Genomic DNA, 13,474 nt, shown 5'->3' with positions numbered 1-13,474 from the left:
ACTTTTTCAGATCAATACCCGAGATGCACATGTTATTGTACTGCAGTCTGCTAAAGGGGAGTGGAACAGTTCCACCTTGTGTGCTTTCATTTGTGTGTGGGGCTCAGACTTCTGACTCCTGCATAAAGACATCTACTGGGATAGGGATTGTAATATCATGTTTAAAAATACTTCCTGCCAACAGTGGTAGTTTACTACTGACCTTTCCTTTTCTCTTTTCTCTTTTTCAGATCTTTTTGGACCCCTGTCTAGCTGATCCATGTTTCCAAACTGTCTCTTGTAACATTATCAAGCAGCCAAAATGAAGTTGAAGCATAACATCAACCCTGTTCTTTTGCAGTTTATAAACTTCATAGTCCTGGTGTACTCCCTTGTAACCTACATTCCATGGTACATCCTTTCAGGATCAAAGCAGGCTATAGCAAAAGCCAAGCAGGTTAAAGCCAGGCCTGTGAATAACAAGCCTGGGGGTGCATACAGATCTGTGAACAGTCTGCATTGCTTAGCTTCAGTTTTATATCCTGGGTGTGATACACTCGACAAAGTTTTTAAATATGCTAAAACGAAATACAAGGACAAAAAACTCTTGGGAACACGTGAAATTCTGAAAGAGGAAGATGAAATCCAGCCATCAGGAAAGGTTTTTAAAAAGGTAAGTCTTTTTGCAGTCTGCCTTCAAGAGTTTTTTTCAAAATATGTTTACTTTTCTGCACAGCACTTCTAGTCTGGTAAAGCAAAGCTGGCAAAAAAATAAATTTCTCTGCTTAGATTCAGTAGCTGTCAAAAGAAATTAAATTATCTAATTCCATCTTTCAGTACTTGGCATTTAAACCAAATCTAAACCTTTTTGCACTCTTGAATAGATATCCTATTTATGGTTTCAGTCAAAGAAAAAGCACCAACATGTTTTAGATATTTGTCTTTAATATTCAGCTGGTGATTTAAGTGGTTTTAAAGATTTCTTTTTTAAGTGAATTTTAAAAAGTCTCTCTTTGTGTTATTCTGAACTGTCATCAGATAAATATACAAAAATACTAGATGCCAGTACTCAAATGTGCCTTTCTAACAGACTTTGTTGTGATTTAAGGATTTTGTGTTCTGTCCAGGGAATTCAGGACTTAAATAAATTTGTTGTTTAGAAAAGGATTGTTCAGATTTCACTGAAGAGTCTTTTTTTCTTTGAGTCTCCTTTAAGGTGAACTGCTCTGCTAATCTGTAATCCTGATGTGTGTGGGAGATGTGATTTCAGTATGTGACAACAGCTCTGTTGTTTCAAGGGACTGACTTTTTATAGTGTATTATGCTTAAGCCTGTATTGTCATTTGCTGCTTTGTAGTTGTTCAGACACACTGAGAAATGCTCTTTTGCCTGAAGGAGGGCAGAATACTGCCACAGAATGCTCATATTTATGCATCTCTTTGTTAAAGTTCTGCATTTCTATATTAGAAGGTATTAAATCCATAATAGATAATAGATAATTTTTAGTTAAGATCAGTTTCTATGCAGATGGAGAAAATTTCTCTTCATGCTGCTAGTTTTAATTCTGATAGAGGAGTATGTTTAAAATCGAATTTGGTTAATACACAATAAGTGGCAAAGTTTAGTTCTGTTAAAATCTTTATATAAACTTCATTGTTAGTGAAACTTCCCCTTAGCTGTGGAGGTAATTTTGCAGTATGAAGTGTGCTTCAAGCACATTTTGCTGCCTCATTACCCTATAAAGAAACAGAAAGTTCATGTTGTACAAAGAATGGCTTCTGAGCACAGATCAGAATTTTGGCTGCCCTGTTTTTTTACATAAAAAACATGTGTCCTGTTTTTTAATTATAATTTTGAATGTAAGACTTAAGGATTTAGGAGTTTTAGCCTTTTCCGTTATGCAAGCAAAGTGTTGTGAATATTGGAAAGCTGAAGGATGTTTGTGTTGATCCACTTAAATTACTTGTTTGTGAGTATTTAGGCTTAGAAATTACCCAAGTTAGGTAATTTTGTCTAAGCTTGACACAAGGGTTCATTGTGGTCAATTCCCATACTTACTCTCCTGTTACTTTGTTCCAAGTTTTGGCATTATCATACAAGTCCACACTGATTTTTTTTTTTCCTGTTACGGAATACAGTGTTTCTGAAGAACTCATAGCATGTGTTAGCAAGTGAAGAAAATTAGAACATTTCACAAGATACCTTGTTGATTCTAAATGTCAGGTTCTCTTCCTTTGATTTGTTTCATTCCAGGTACCTTTTATTGCCTGGTTTCCTTTAGCAAATCCAGCTTGCTGTAGTTTGGTGCAGCCTTTCAAAAAGGTGCACAACAAGTTTAATTCTTAGGTATGATGCATCTTATTTCTGCACCTTACAGGAGCTGCAACATATTTTTATATTTTATATGTATTTCAAAAAAGTAAAATATTCAGCTTTTGATTATTGGGAAAAATAAGTGTCCTTGCACTTGTAGCTAAAATTATTTAGAGTTTCTTAACATCTTTAAGATCAGATACTCCATTCATTTCTTCTGAGAACAGTGAGATCTCAGATAATCTGTAATTTAAAAAAATTTTATGATAGTGTATTGTTGCAAAAATACTTGTTTCTGTGCAGTTTCCAAAGTAGTAGAAATTCATGGATGTGAATAAAATACAAATACTTACTTATGCACTTGTTGCATTTCATAGTAATTCATAAATGGTTAGTTCTTCTGTTTCCTTCTATAGTGTGCTCTCCAATTTCCTTCTCCAATGTCATGCATACCTAATATTAATTTCATAAACCATGCATTTAAGTCAGGATGAAATAAAGTTGAAAATACCTCTGAGATTAAGCTGTAATTAATTGGAAAAGGGACTTCATTTAACCACAGGTGACATTTTATGATGCCCAAAAGATGAGGTTCATTATTTTGTGTTGTCTTAGTTATAGGTTATATCACCAGGTGCTTGCTTTGATCTCTGTTGGTATGTGGATTTGGCTTTGATTTGCTTTATTTTATGAGGGGACTGTCTGTCTGTTTTGGGGGTTGTTTGTTTGTCTTGCTCGGCTTTAGAAAGGTTTGGTAACCAAGAACAGAATTACTGGGAACATAATAAATAAAACATAGTGGGGAGAAGAAAACTCAGCTTTGTTGGGGAAGGTGATGCATCTGAAGCCTGAGAGACTTGGGTGCCACAGCAAGCACATGGGCATTTCTTGGGAATTCAGAAGTTTACTCATTATTGCTGATACTGAAGCTTAAAGTGAAGGTTCAGGAAGTCATTGAGCAGTAAGAGAGTCACTTTTGATGTTGAAAACCATAGATTCTATGTAAGTGGTATGTTAGGGTGGGGGTTTTCAGGTATATTCAGCTGCAATCCATGTGTTCCTCTGAAAACCAAAAGTGGGCATTTCAAATAACTTCCTTTGTATTCTTTTTAATATACTTCTACAGGAAGATGTATTTAATTCGTGATCATTGCTTTCTAAATCATAGTTGATGTTCTTTAAGCCTTATAAGGTACTTTTAGGAAGCCATTCAAAGGTAACTGAGATCAGGTAGTTTAATGACCCTGCATGAGCCTGCAGCTTGATGAAGAACATTTTTATACACCTTTGCACAAAATGATTTTTAATTTGTTTCTAAAATCCAGGTAAAAGAAATGCTAGCTGTGTGTTTAGTCTCTGCTTCTGTGGGTTTCCAGACGTGGTCAGAGTGTGGACAGTCCCTAGCGTTGTGTGGCAGTGTGACTCGGGCTGCAGTGTGAGCCTGGAGCACGAGAGGGCAGCGTGCTCCTATGGAATGCCGTGTTTCCAGGGACACCCCAGCACTGCGGGTCCTGCTGCCTGCACACTGTGGCCTCTTCATCTCTGCTCAAATTCACTTCTTGGGCCCTTCTGCCTGCTCTTGGATAGTTATTTTCTTTCCATTATTTACCAAGCAGAAGTACCCTCTGGAAGCTGTTAAGTGAGAGGTGTGTGAATGTTTAAAGGATTGTGGTGCCTAATGCCAGTCTTGCCACCTGTTGGCAGCAGAAGCAGAGTGACAGAATTGTTAGGGTTGGAAGGGACCATCCAGTCCTGCCCGGGCAGGGTCACCCAGAGCAGCTGGCACAGGAACGTGTCCAGGTGGGTTTGGAATGTCTCCAGAGAGGGAGACTCCACACCTTCCCTGGGCAGCTGCTCCAGGGCTCTCCACCCTCAATGTCAAGAAGTTCTTGCTTGTGTTGAACTGGAATTTATTCTGTTTTAGTTTATGGCCATTGCTCCTTGTCCCATCACTGGGAACCCTTGAAAAGAGCCTGCCACCACGCTCTTGACACCCTTTTGAGATATTTGTATGCATTAATGAGATCTCCTCAGTCTTCCCTTCTCCAGACTAACCAGACCCAGCTCCTGCAGTCTCTCCTTGCAAGAGATGCTCCAGAACCCTCATCTTTGTGACATCCACTGGACTCTGTCCAGTAGCTCCTTGTCTTTCTTGCCTGTACATTGGAAAATGTTAGCAAAAGCTACTGAGGGCAAGGCCAAGAAAGAAATGGGTTTGAAGACACACTCCAACATGAGGAGTATGAGATAAACTGCAATTGCTCCATGTCCTACAGAGGAAGCTGGTAGAGAAATACAGGAGAAAGGGACTTAGAGCCAGTTTAGTAATACATATATATGAATAGCTGGTATTCACTAATGTGTATGTAATATAAATGTCTTAGGGATGGAATAGAGAAGAAACACTGGGCAAGGGAAGGAGCACTGGAATTTGAATGTATGGAAGGCAGTAGGAAAGTAAAACTCAAAATTACTGCATTGAAAAAGGTCTTACCTCTTCTCACGTCAGTGTTTTTCAGAAATGTATTTTTATATAAATAGCCACAGCCAATGGTTGTAAACATCCTTAAAAATGATTTTTTCCTTTTTAAGAAAAGAAAGCACCAGTGAAGTGGTCTTTCACTACATATCAACAATATTAAGATGAATTATTTAAGAGAATAAAAAAAGGGGGAAATAGCAGAATCACAAGTATTATTTGGAGAGATTAATTTTTGGCCAATTACTGCTTTATGTTCCCCAGTTCAGTGAGAGTGATGGAAATTACTAAAACCTCTTATGGATTGGCAAGCTTACCAGAAACAGTTACAAGAATCTGCTTGTATTTCTTGGCCTAATTATTTGTGAGCAGTTTTCCTGAGGCTGTACTGAAGGCAGAGTATAATGAGGGAAAGGGTATTGCCTAAGTCACTGCTATAAATTGTTTTCAACTGATGAGCTTGTCAAGAGCTTCCCCATCTGCCAAAAATACTGCCTTTGGGGAAAAAATATCCCAAATTGGATTTTAAATTCCAAATTACCGAAATTTGAATGGACAGGAAGAGGTGCAGTACTTTTTTTGGAAGCAGTGAGAGTTTTCCACACCAGAAATATCCTAGTGTGTTGAAACAAAAAGGGACTCCCAGGTTTTGGGGTTTGAAACAGCCTTTTGCCACTGAAAAAGTTTTTGGAAATAAGCCAGGAAAACCTGAGCAGATATTTGTGTGAGAAATCTGTATTTTCTGGTAGAATTGCTATATATTGCCGTTATTGACAAATGATGTTTGTTGGGCTTGTTAAATGATATTTTCCCATAAAGACATTTGTGAAATTCCAAGCAGCTGCACATGTACCTGTTTGTCCTGCTAAACAAGTAGGGTAATGAGCAATATGCAGTAAAGCTGTAGTAGGTAAAACTCACTTTGCAACTAATTTTAACTATGAAACAGTTTGGAAAAGTGTCTTGACAAAGGAAATCTACTAAATTTACTTTTTCTATTAGAATTTGAGAGAGATTTAAAACTCTTTTATTGAAGAAGTAGATGTGGAAATACAGACTCATTAGAAATGTAGTTACGTGTCAAAAATTGATAGATTTGACAGCCCGAAGTTTGAAATTTAGTTCACATTGATGAATGAAATATGGAGAAAAGAATGAAGGAGTTTTCTAGTTCTAGCTTTTCTAGTTTTTGTAGTGTTTGCTTGCATTTATTACTAATGCTTTTTAAAGAACATGTCTGAAATACTTGATTAATAAATTGTTTTTCAGAATTGTCAGTGTGGTTATATAAATTGATGGGTAGGATATAATAATTTGAAGTATAGATTTTCAGTATAAAACATTTTCATACTATATCTACATATGAAACTTTCTAGGTTGGTGTCAAAGAAATATCAGTCAGAAAGGAAATAGTACTGCAAGTGCACACAGAAACCTGTAAATTCAAATCCAGTTTTACTGGATATGAATTTATGCAATCTCACTTTTCCCATATGGAAAAGTGAGATTGCATAATATATTCTACACAACTTCTCAGAACTGAGGTTTGCCAGTAATTTCCTATCCTGTCTTCTGTCCCGCTTTTGTTTAACAGTAAAAGGCAAAATTATTACTCCTCATCCCCTTGGCGTTTGTTTCAGAACAAAGGGAAAGGGATTTCACAACTTCTGACTGAGGGCCCATGGATATACTGCTTTTTGGATTCCAGTTTCCCTTTTCAAGTTGCTTTTTTTAAATGAACATCTGACTGTGATATTTGTGTAGAATTGTAGCCCAAATGTCCACGAAAGTAAATACAGAGAATGTACTGTGCTAACTAGTGCTTCTCATCCTTTGCATAAACCAAACTTTTTTAAAAAGTAGAGGTATGTGAGCCAGACAACCAACAGTCTTTCAGAGGACTTCTGAAGCTACATAAGATGGTGGAAATCATGTGCTTTCCCTTCTGTGAAAACAGAGACTGAGGTGGTAACAGGCATGGAGATATTGCATTGTGATATGGTATTTATTTTGGAACTTCCACAGGCCCTGTAGCTTTTGGCAAGAAAAAGTGTCATCTTTATCTTGAGTAAACTGCAGTTACAATTCAAGCACATGTTATTCAAACATCCATGGATTCTTCATGTGGGTGAAGATGTAGTAGGGCATGTGTTAAGGATTTTCATTTTATAAATTGATTTTGTTCTTGTTAGGTCATCCTTGGCAAGTACACCTGGCTTTCTTACGAAGATGTGTACATTAAAGCTGTTAACTTTGGAAATGGCTTAGCAGTCTTGGGTCAGCAGCCAAAGACTAACATTGCTATCTTCTGTGAGACCAGAGCTGAGTGGATGATTGCAGCCCAGGCCTGCTTTATGTGCAACTACCAGCGTGAGTACCTGTCTTCCCTGGAGTTTTTATGGCTTTTGATCTCACAATCTGAAAATGAAACTCTTTTTTTGCTTTGCTTTATGTACTAAGAAAACTTTATCTCGATTTTATAGAGAACATTAAAGTTTTCAAATTAAAAAATACTGCTTAAGGCAAAAACTATGCACTTTGTAGCCTTTTGCTTTAGTGACTAGAGAAACCTATATCTGTTGGCAGATGGGAAGAATGGTTTTGGTAAGTATAGTTTGCTGAATGAATTTGTGAGAGGTTTATTTTCTTTTCATCTCAAATCAGTACAGATTCCCAAGTTTCTGAAAACAAACAAACAAAAATCACACATGAATTCATTGACTCAGTTTCAGGAGTTGACGTCAAACCTTCATCTGTGCCTGCAAGTTTTGTTTTATCTGGATATTTTGTCAGTTCTTCAATTTTGATTTCGGTTGTGCCTTTTTTTCTTGATCAGGAATGTACTGAGTGCTGGTCTCAGTGTGCTATAGCTGTTCAAATGTCTGTTTTCATCACTGCACTGTTTCATCATGTGTCCTTTACCTAGCTAAGCCCAGCCTGGCTGGGTTCTGTGTGCTCTCAGGGGGACACATCTTGTTCCATCTGGGCATGCCAGAAACTGCTGTTCCTCGCAGGCTTTGGCCTTCTCCCTCCTGTGCCACATTTACCCTTTTATTATTATTTTATTACCCATTTATTACATATCAATAAGATATGGTTGTGAAATCTTCATTCTTGGAGAGCCATAAAACCCAGACTGGCCATGGCTCTGAGCACTCTGCTGCAATGGATGGTGCATGCAGGTGATCTTTGCAGGTGCCTTCCCACCTAAATTGGTGATGTTTTTGGTTGGTTCTTCAGTGAATAAATGCTGCTGGCCTGGCAGCCAGAGCAGAGAACTGCACAGACTATTTTCAGATAAGATGCCTGTGTTGCTTTTAAACTACATGTCTCTGTGCCAGTTCCCTCTTATCACTTTTGGGATCTGTCAGATTCCTAGTGGCTATCCTGGGAATAAAATGCAAGGGCTTGTATAATTTTTTTCCCTTTGGAACAGAAGCACATTTACAAATCCTAGAGAGATTTGTAATTTGTTGGGGGGGGGGGGTGAAATCTGAGCTAGGGGCTGGATGTTGTGAGCAGAATGGTATGTGTGTGTTCTTGGGTTTGCTGGATTAGTGCTTTAAATCCCCTTGCTGCGACGTGCCTCAGCACACACTCTGACGTGGTGTTCAGCATCTAAGCTGTGACATCTTCTGTGAACTTGGCTGACTCGTGCTGGCAGATGAAGAGAGAGCTGTGCAGTGTTCACAGGCAGCTTGCAGGACAAATTGGAAGATTCAGATGTTGTTGAAACAGTAGTGGCAGGACATTGCTGAATGGCTTATGTTAGCATTTTTCAGTGTGCAGGGCTGATACCAGCTAACTGCTGGGGGGTGTTGGGACATTATTTCCAAATGTGAGATGTGTTCTAATGGAGTGGGCCCAGAGCTGGTGTCAACAGAGCAGGTTCATCTGCTGCGTACATAGTGTTGGAGAAAATGCCTTTTGCACTATAGAATTAAAATGAGGAGAATGATGTTTGTTATGGATTACTTGCACAAACAATTTATATTATGGTTATAAATACTTGCTTTATTTTAAATGTGACTTTTTCCAAAGTTCTCCAAGTCTTACATTTGCAGGAAGTAGAGTGGGATTGCTAGATCAGAGACAGAAGAAGTAGTACTAACATGCAAACAGATTTTCTTACTGAGTACCTCTTCATGTGTGTGAACAGCTCTTCACCAGAGTAGGCAGATAAAACACAAGTGCATAGCCAAATGGTGGAATAGGAGAGGTTAGGATTCGTTTTTCAGTCATGCTTGGGCAGAAGTGGTTTTGTCAGAAGTAAATTTGGCTGAAGCCTTTAAAGGTGCATTTTGCTTTTTATTCTTGATGTATGATGGGTGCTTGAACACTCAGTTTAACATTCCAGTTACCTTGAAATAAATTGTAAAAGTTCTATTTGTTTCTTTAGGGTAAGGTTTTGTCTTTTCCTACGAGCTGGTAATTGTGTTGTTGGAGATTTTTTTTGTCAAGCCTTTGGTCAGATAACAAAGACTCACTTGTACTGTTGCTTGTATAAAGGTATGAATACAAAATAATCCCTTCTCTGTACATTTTCAAGAGGATGATGAGAGAAAAAAGCAATCAAAACTTTTGGATTTGCCTGGAAAAGTTTTAGGTGCCAGCATGGAGAAGGGAGAATTTCAGAGATTAGTCATTGCTCAGGTTTTTTTTTTTTTTTCCTCTCTCCATGACATCAGTGCACCATCATATAAATGGTCTCTCTTTCCCTTTGGCTCTGTCATATAGCTCTGAGAGTCTTAATGTACTTATTTGCAGATGAGTAATTAAGTACCCCCGTGGTTATTCCCGAGATGATGCTTTGCCTTCTGGGCGGTGTTGTCAGCTCTGTTCTCTTGTTGGCTCAGGGCAGCTGAATTTCTGCTACATGTTTATATAACAGGGGTCACTGCAGTAAGGAGAGAGAGCTCGTGGGAACGAGGAGAGGCACTCTTCTGGACTTTGCTCCCACCAAATTAAAGAAAACACAGTGCATGTGTGTTTGCCCTGCAACAGTTCTGAACTATGATGGGCTGTTTTAACAAGAAAAAAAATAAGTAGAGGTCAGCTGTTTACTTTTCTGTGTAAGAAGACTGCTTTAGAGTTGTTTTGGGTTAGTAACTCCTTGGATTTAAAATATTAAAATAAAAATCTTAGAATACAACAGAGCTTAATTAATTTTAATTTTTAATCTTCTCTGCAGTGATTACAGTCCTAATGTACAGTGGGCTGTCTTATTTTCATATTTATGTTCTTTTAGCTGAATATTTATTCAGCTAAATACAGACTAAAAAGCAGAAGATATTCAGCTACTGGATATGACAAAACTCCCAGCAAGAATGTTATAATTATGGATTGTGTTGATTGATCTCAGAGATTTTATGAGATGTCCCTGTTTAGTGTTCTGCTTGGAAAATAGGATTTTTTTTTTTTGAGAGTAATACTTCTTTTCAATTTGTAGCTGCCTTTTTCTTCCCTAGTCTCTTTTTCTTCCCTAGTCTCTTGTTATTCAGTTCCATTGAAAATGCCAGGAAATTAAAAATTATTTTAAAGGTGTTAATATGAAATCGTTGTGTAACACACTCACTAATGATCTGACTGTACAAACAGGAAACAATGTTTCTTATAGTAAGTTTTCTAAATATTTTCTTTCTTGCTATTCTGTATGATTCTCATGATGTCAGTTCAAGGTCTAATGACTGTGATGATTAAACCTTTATTACATTATTTTAAATAGATGGCAGAATAGGCTAGTCACAGATTTATTTCTGAGTGTGAGAATTCTCTGCTGATGACACATATTGCCATGCTGTAATAATTTGTTATTAGCAGTCAATTCTAAAAGGTTAGTGACAGAGTATGTGAATTCTGGAAAGAGAAGTCACATGGATGAAAGCTGTTTCTTATTCCTCTTAAGAGGAATGTAACGCAGTGATTAAACTGAGGAGGTTTGCCTACTTTTCAAATGGTAAAAGCAGTGACAGTATGAGAGTAGATCCAGGAGAATTTCACAAGGTGATGTGGTTTTGGGACCTCTAATTAGACCTTGGAAAAGAGTAAACAGTCATAAAGAATGGTTGTTCATTATTCCTTCTGGGGGTAACTGAAGATCACACTGTATTTAAGTTCACATGTTAAGAGGCTTTTTAAATACAAAACTGTCCCATCTTTGAGTTGACAAATATTTTTACTGTGTTGCCTAAGTTGGAATAGATTAATCTCAGTTCTTTTTTGTAAACTACACTTGAAAATGTAGCCCAGAGGCTGACCATTTGCCCTGTTTTGTGTTCCAGTTGTTACTCTGTACGCCACGCTGGGAGGCCCAGCAATAGTTCATGGGCTGAACGAAACAGAGGTGACCACCATCATTACTAGTAAAGAGCTGATGCAAACAAAACTGAAGGTCAGAAGACTGCTCTTTGGCTATCTCTTTGCAGTGTGTCTGTTCACCATTGTTAAATGGCCTGATTCCATTGTACAGAGCGATGATTTATTGCCTTTCCATAAGGCAGACACTTCTGGAAGAAAATTTATCTGTCTTCATGTACAGAAAGTGGTAGTTTGCTTTTAGTGGGTTTTAGGCTGCTCAGTGACTGGAGAATGAGCAATTTGCAGTATTGCAGAGCTGGAGTGCTGCCTGGAAAAACACCTTTACAAGAAACTGCCGTGGTTTCTGGGTGGATTGAGTGCCTATAAATGTAACAATGGGAAGAACAGAAAAATGTATAAAGAGCTAATGTGATCGTGCTCCTGGCTTGTTATCAGATGTTTTCCCAGCACAGAATGGTTTTTACATCTAAAGATAGGTGTTTAAAGAGTTAGAGCTGTTTTTCCATGCAGAGGGAGAAAAAGCCCACTAAACATTAACACAGTCAAATTTTTGACTTACTGACCCTGATGGAGTACATGGAACAACTAATCTGCATGAGTTTCATCATTGTGTGTTTTGGGGAAACTGGACCTTTCAGTTAAGGAAATTGTTTTAATGAAAAACTGTGCTGCTGTGGAAATTTGAATGAGTATTTCCCAAACTTTAAAATAAAGTTACTACAATGACCGTATCTATGCCATGCACATTTATTTCAGCTTGCAGTGAGAAAATGTATTTGCTCTGCTATAGATGATCTTCTCTTCTTCCATGAGAACACTGATAAATGTCTTTGAACTCATGTTTTGCTTGAAATGCTTAACTAGTGATTTTCAATATTTTTGCTAGCTATTGCTTATTTTAAATAGCATAATAACCAAGGAGTAACCTAAGAATTATTGTGAGCTCAGTATCACCAGCTTTTCTCAGTGTTCTATGGGAAGGGAAAGTCAGTTATGTCTACCAATCACTGCAGTCTTATTTGTGGGGTTTTCATGAAATAAAATACAGATCAGTAAGTGTTTGGAGACGTTTTTGGACTTAAAATTGGTAAGCTTCAAGGTTTGCAGCTATTTGAGCTTGGGAGGTTTATCCTTTAAAATTCTGAGATGTTTTATGTTAGTACTTTAAAAAAAGTGTACAGCAGATAGCATGAAGGTTTTTTTTTTGGTTTTGTTTTTGGCAGTTTTTTTTTTACTTCCTGGCATAAACCAAATTTTTAATCTCTGAACCTATTTTTCATTTTCACAGGAAATTGTTTCTCAAGTTCCACTACTGCGACATATAATTACAGTGGATGGCAAACCCACAACGTGGTCAGAGTTCCCCAAGGGTGTCATTGTTCACACCATGGCATCTGTGCAAGCCATGGGGGCCAAGGCAGACACTGGTGGGTTCTTCCTCTTCAGACCATCTCTTTTGATGCCCTAGTTTGACCCCATTGAGTAAACTTGAAGAAACTGCAGATTTCAAAATTCTGCAGATTTAACCTTTTCTTGTCTCCTTTTCCTTTAAATAAAATAGGTGTGATGTTTTTTGTTTTATTTTCATTGTGGGTGGTTGGATTTTGGGGTGTAAGTAAAAAGTAAAAACTGACTCCACAATCAAGTGTCACAGGTTGAAGGGTAGTTTTTAGGATAAGCAATTAATTCAGGATAGAAACTTAAAAAGCATTCTTATGGTCAGATGTATTAAAACCGGGTTATTCGGGGCACAGAAGGAAAATCATTGTATATTTTATAACTAAAGAAATCTGTAATTTGATGCCATTAAGTTTTGTAAAATTCACAGATAGCAAAATGTAAAACAGTCATTTGAATCTGAAAGATCTTGGTCACTTATTACATTTCTGGAAGCATCAATCTATGTAAATTAATTGAAATCTATTTCTGGTCTGTGTAATATTTTTAGAATGCTAATTCAGAATTTTAGAACTTATTTCAATTGTAATCTTAAGAAAGTTTTATTCTTGGCTCTGAAGAGCTGCCCATCCTAATATTTTAAGATTTCAATATATTCAGTAATTGCTTTCTTTTGTTCTTATCCTTTGTGTTATCAGAATCTCTCAACTACTGCAGGCTCAGGAATGTTGGATTGTATTTTAGGAGTGGGAGGGGTGGTCAATCCATCTGATTTTGATGTTCAGGGGAATGGCAGATTTGTTCCAAATATCATGACCGCTCAATTTCTTTGGAAGATGCATTTCCCTATATGATATACCAGTTTCATGTACTGCTAAAACAGTTTAATACAACACCAGCAGAAAAATATTTGGCTGTAATTCACTAGCTCCCTGAAATTTTTTAATCTATGTGCTATGTAAAAAGGTATTTAATCTTTCTTGAGTC

The 13,474-nt window shown here is 37.4% G+C and overlaps 1 protein-coding gene across 4 annotated transcripts in view; it reads left to right on the top strand.

Moving 5' to 3' along the window:
- ACSL3 (acyl-CoA synthetase long chain family member 3) overlaps positions 1-13,474 on the top strand; it is a 48,802-nt gene that overhangs the window by 19,516 nt on the left and 15,812 nt on the right. For all 4 annotated transcript variants that reach the window (XR_010346352.1, XM_064385992.1, XM_064385990.1 and 1 more), the window contains 4 exons: positions 231-652; positions 6,964-7,141; positions 11,053-11,162; positions 12,378-12,516. Coding sequence is in view for 3 of the 4 variants with exons in the window: in XM_064385992.1 (XP_064242062.1) it covers positions 302-652; positions 6,964-7,141; positions 11,053-11,162; positions 12,378-12,516 (778 nt within the window). In the remaining variant the exon portion in view is untranslated. The remainder of the gene's footprint in view (positions 1-230; positions 653-6,963; positions 7,142-11,052; positions 11,163-12,377; positions 12,517-13,474) is intronic.

The sequence above is a fragment of the Passer domesticus genome, chromosome 11 (assembly GCF_036417665.1).
Source record: "Passer domesticus isolate bPasDom1 chromosome 11, bPasDom1.hap1, whole genome shotgun sequence".
Lineage (NCBI taxonomy): Eukaryota > Metazoa > Chordata > Aves > Passeriformes > Passeridae > Passer > Passer domesticus.
Note: the sequence above shows the minus strand (reverse complement) of the source record. Positions and strands in the feature narration are given on the sequence as shown.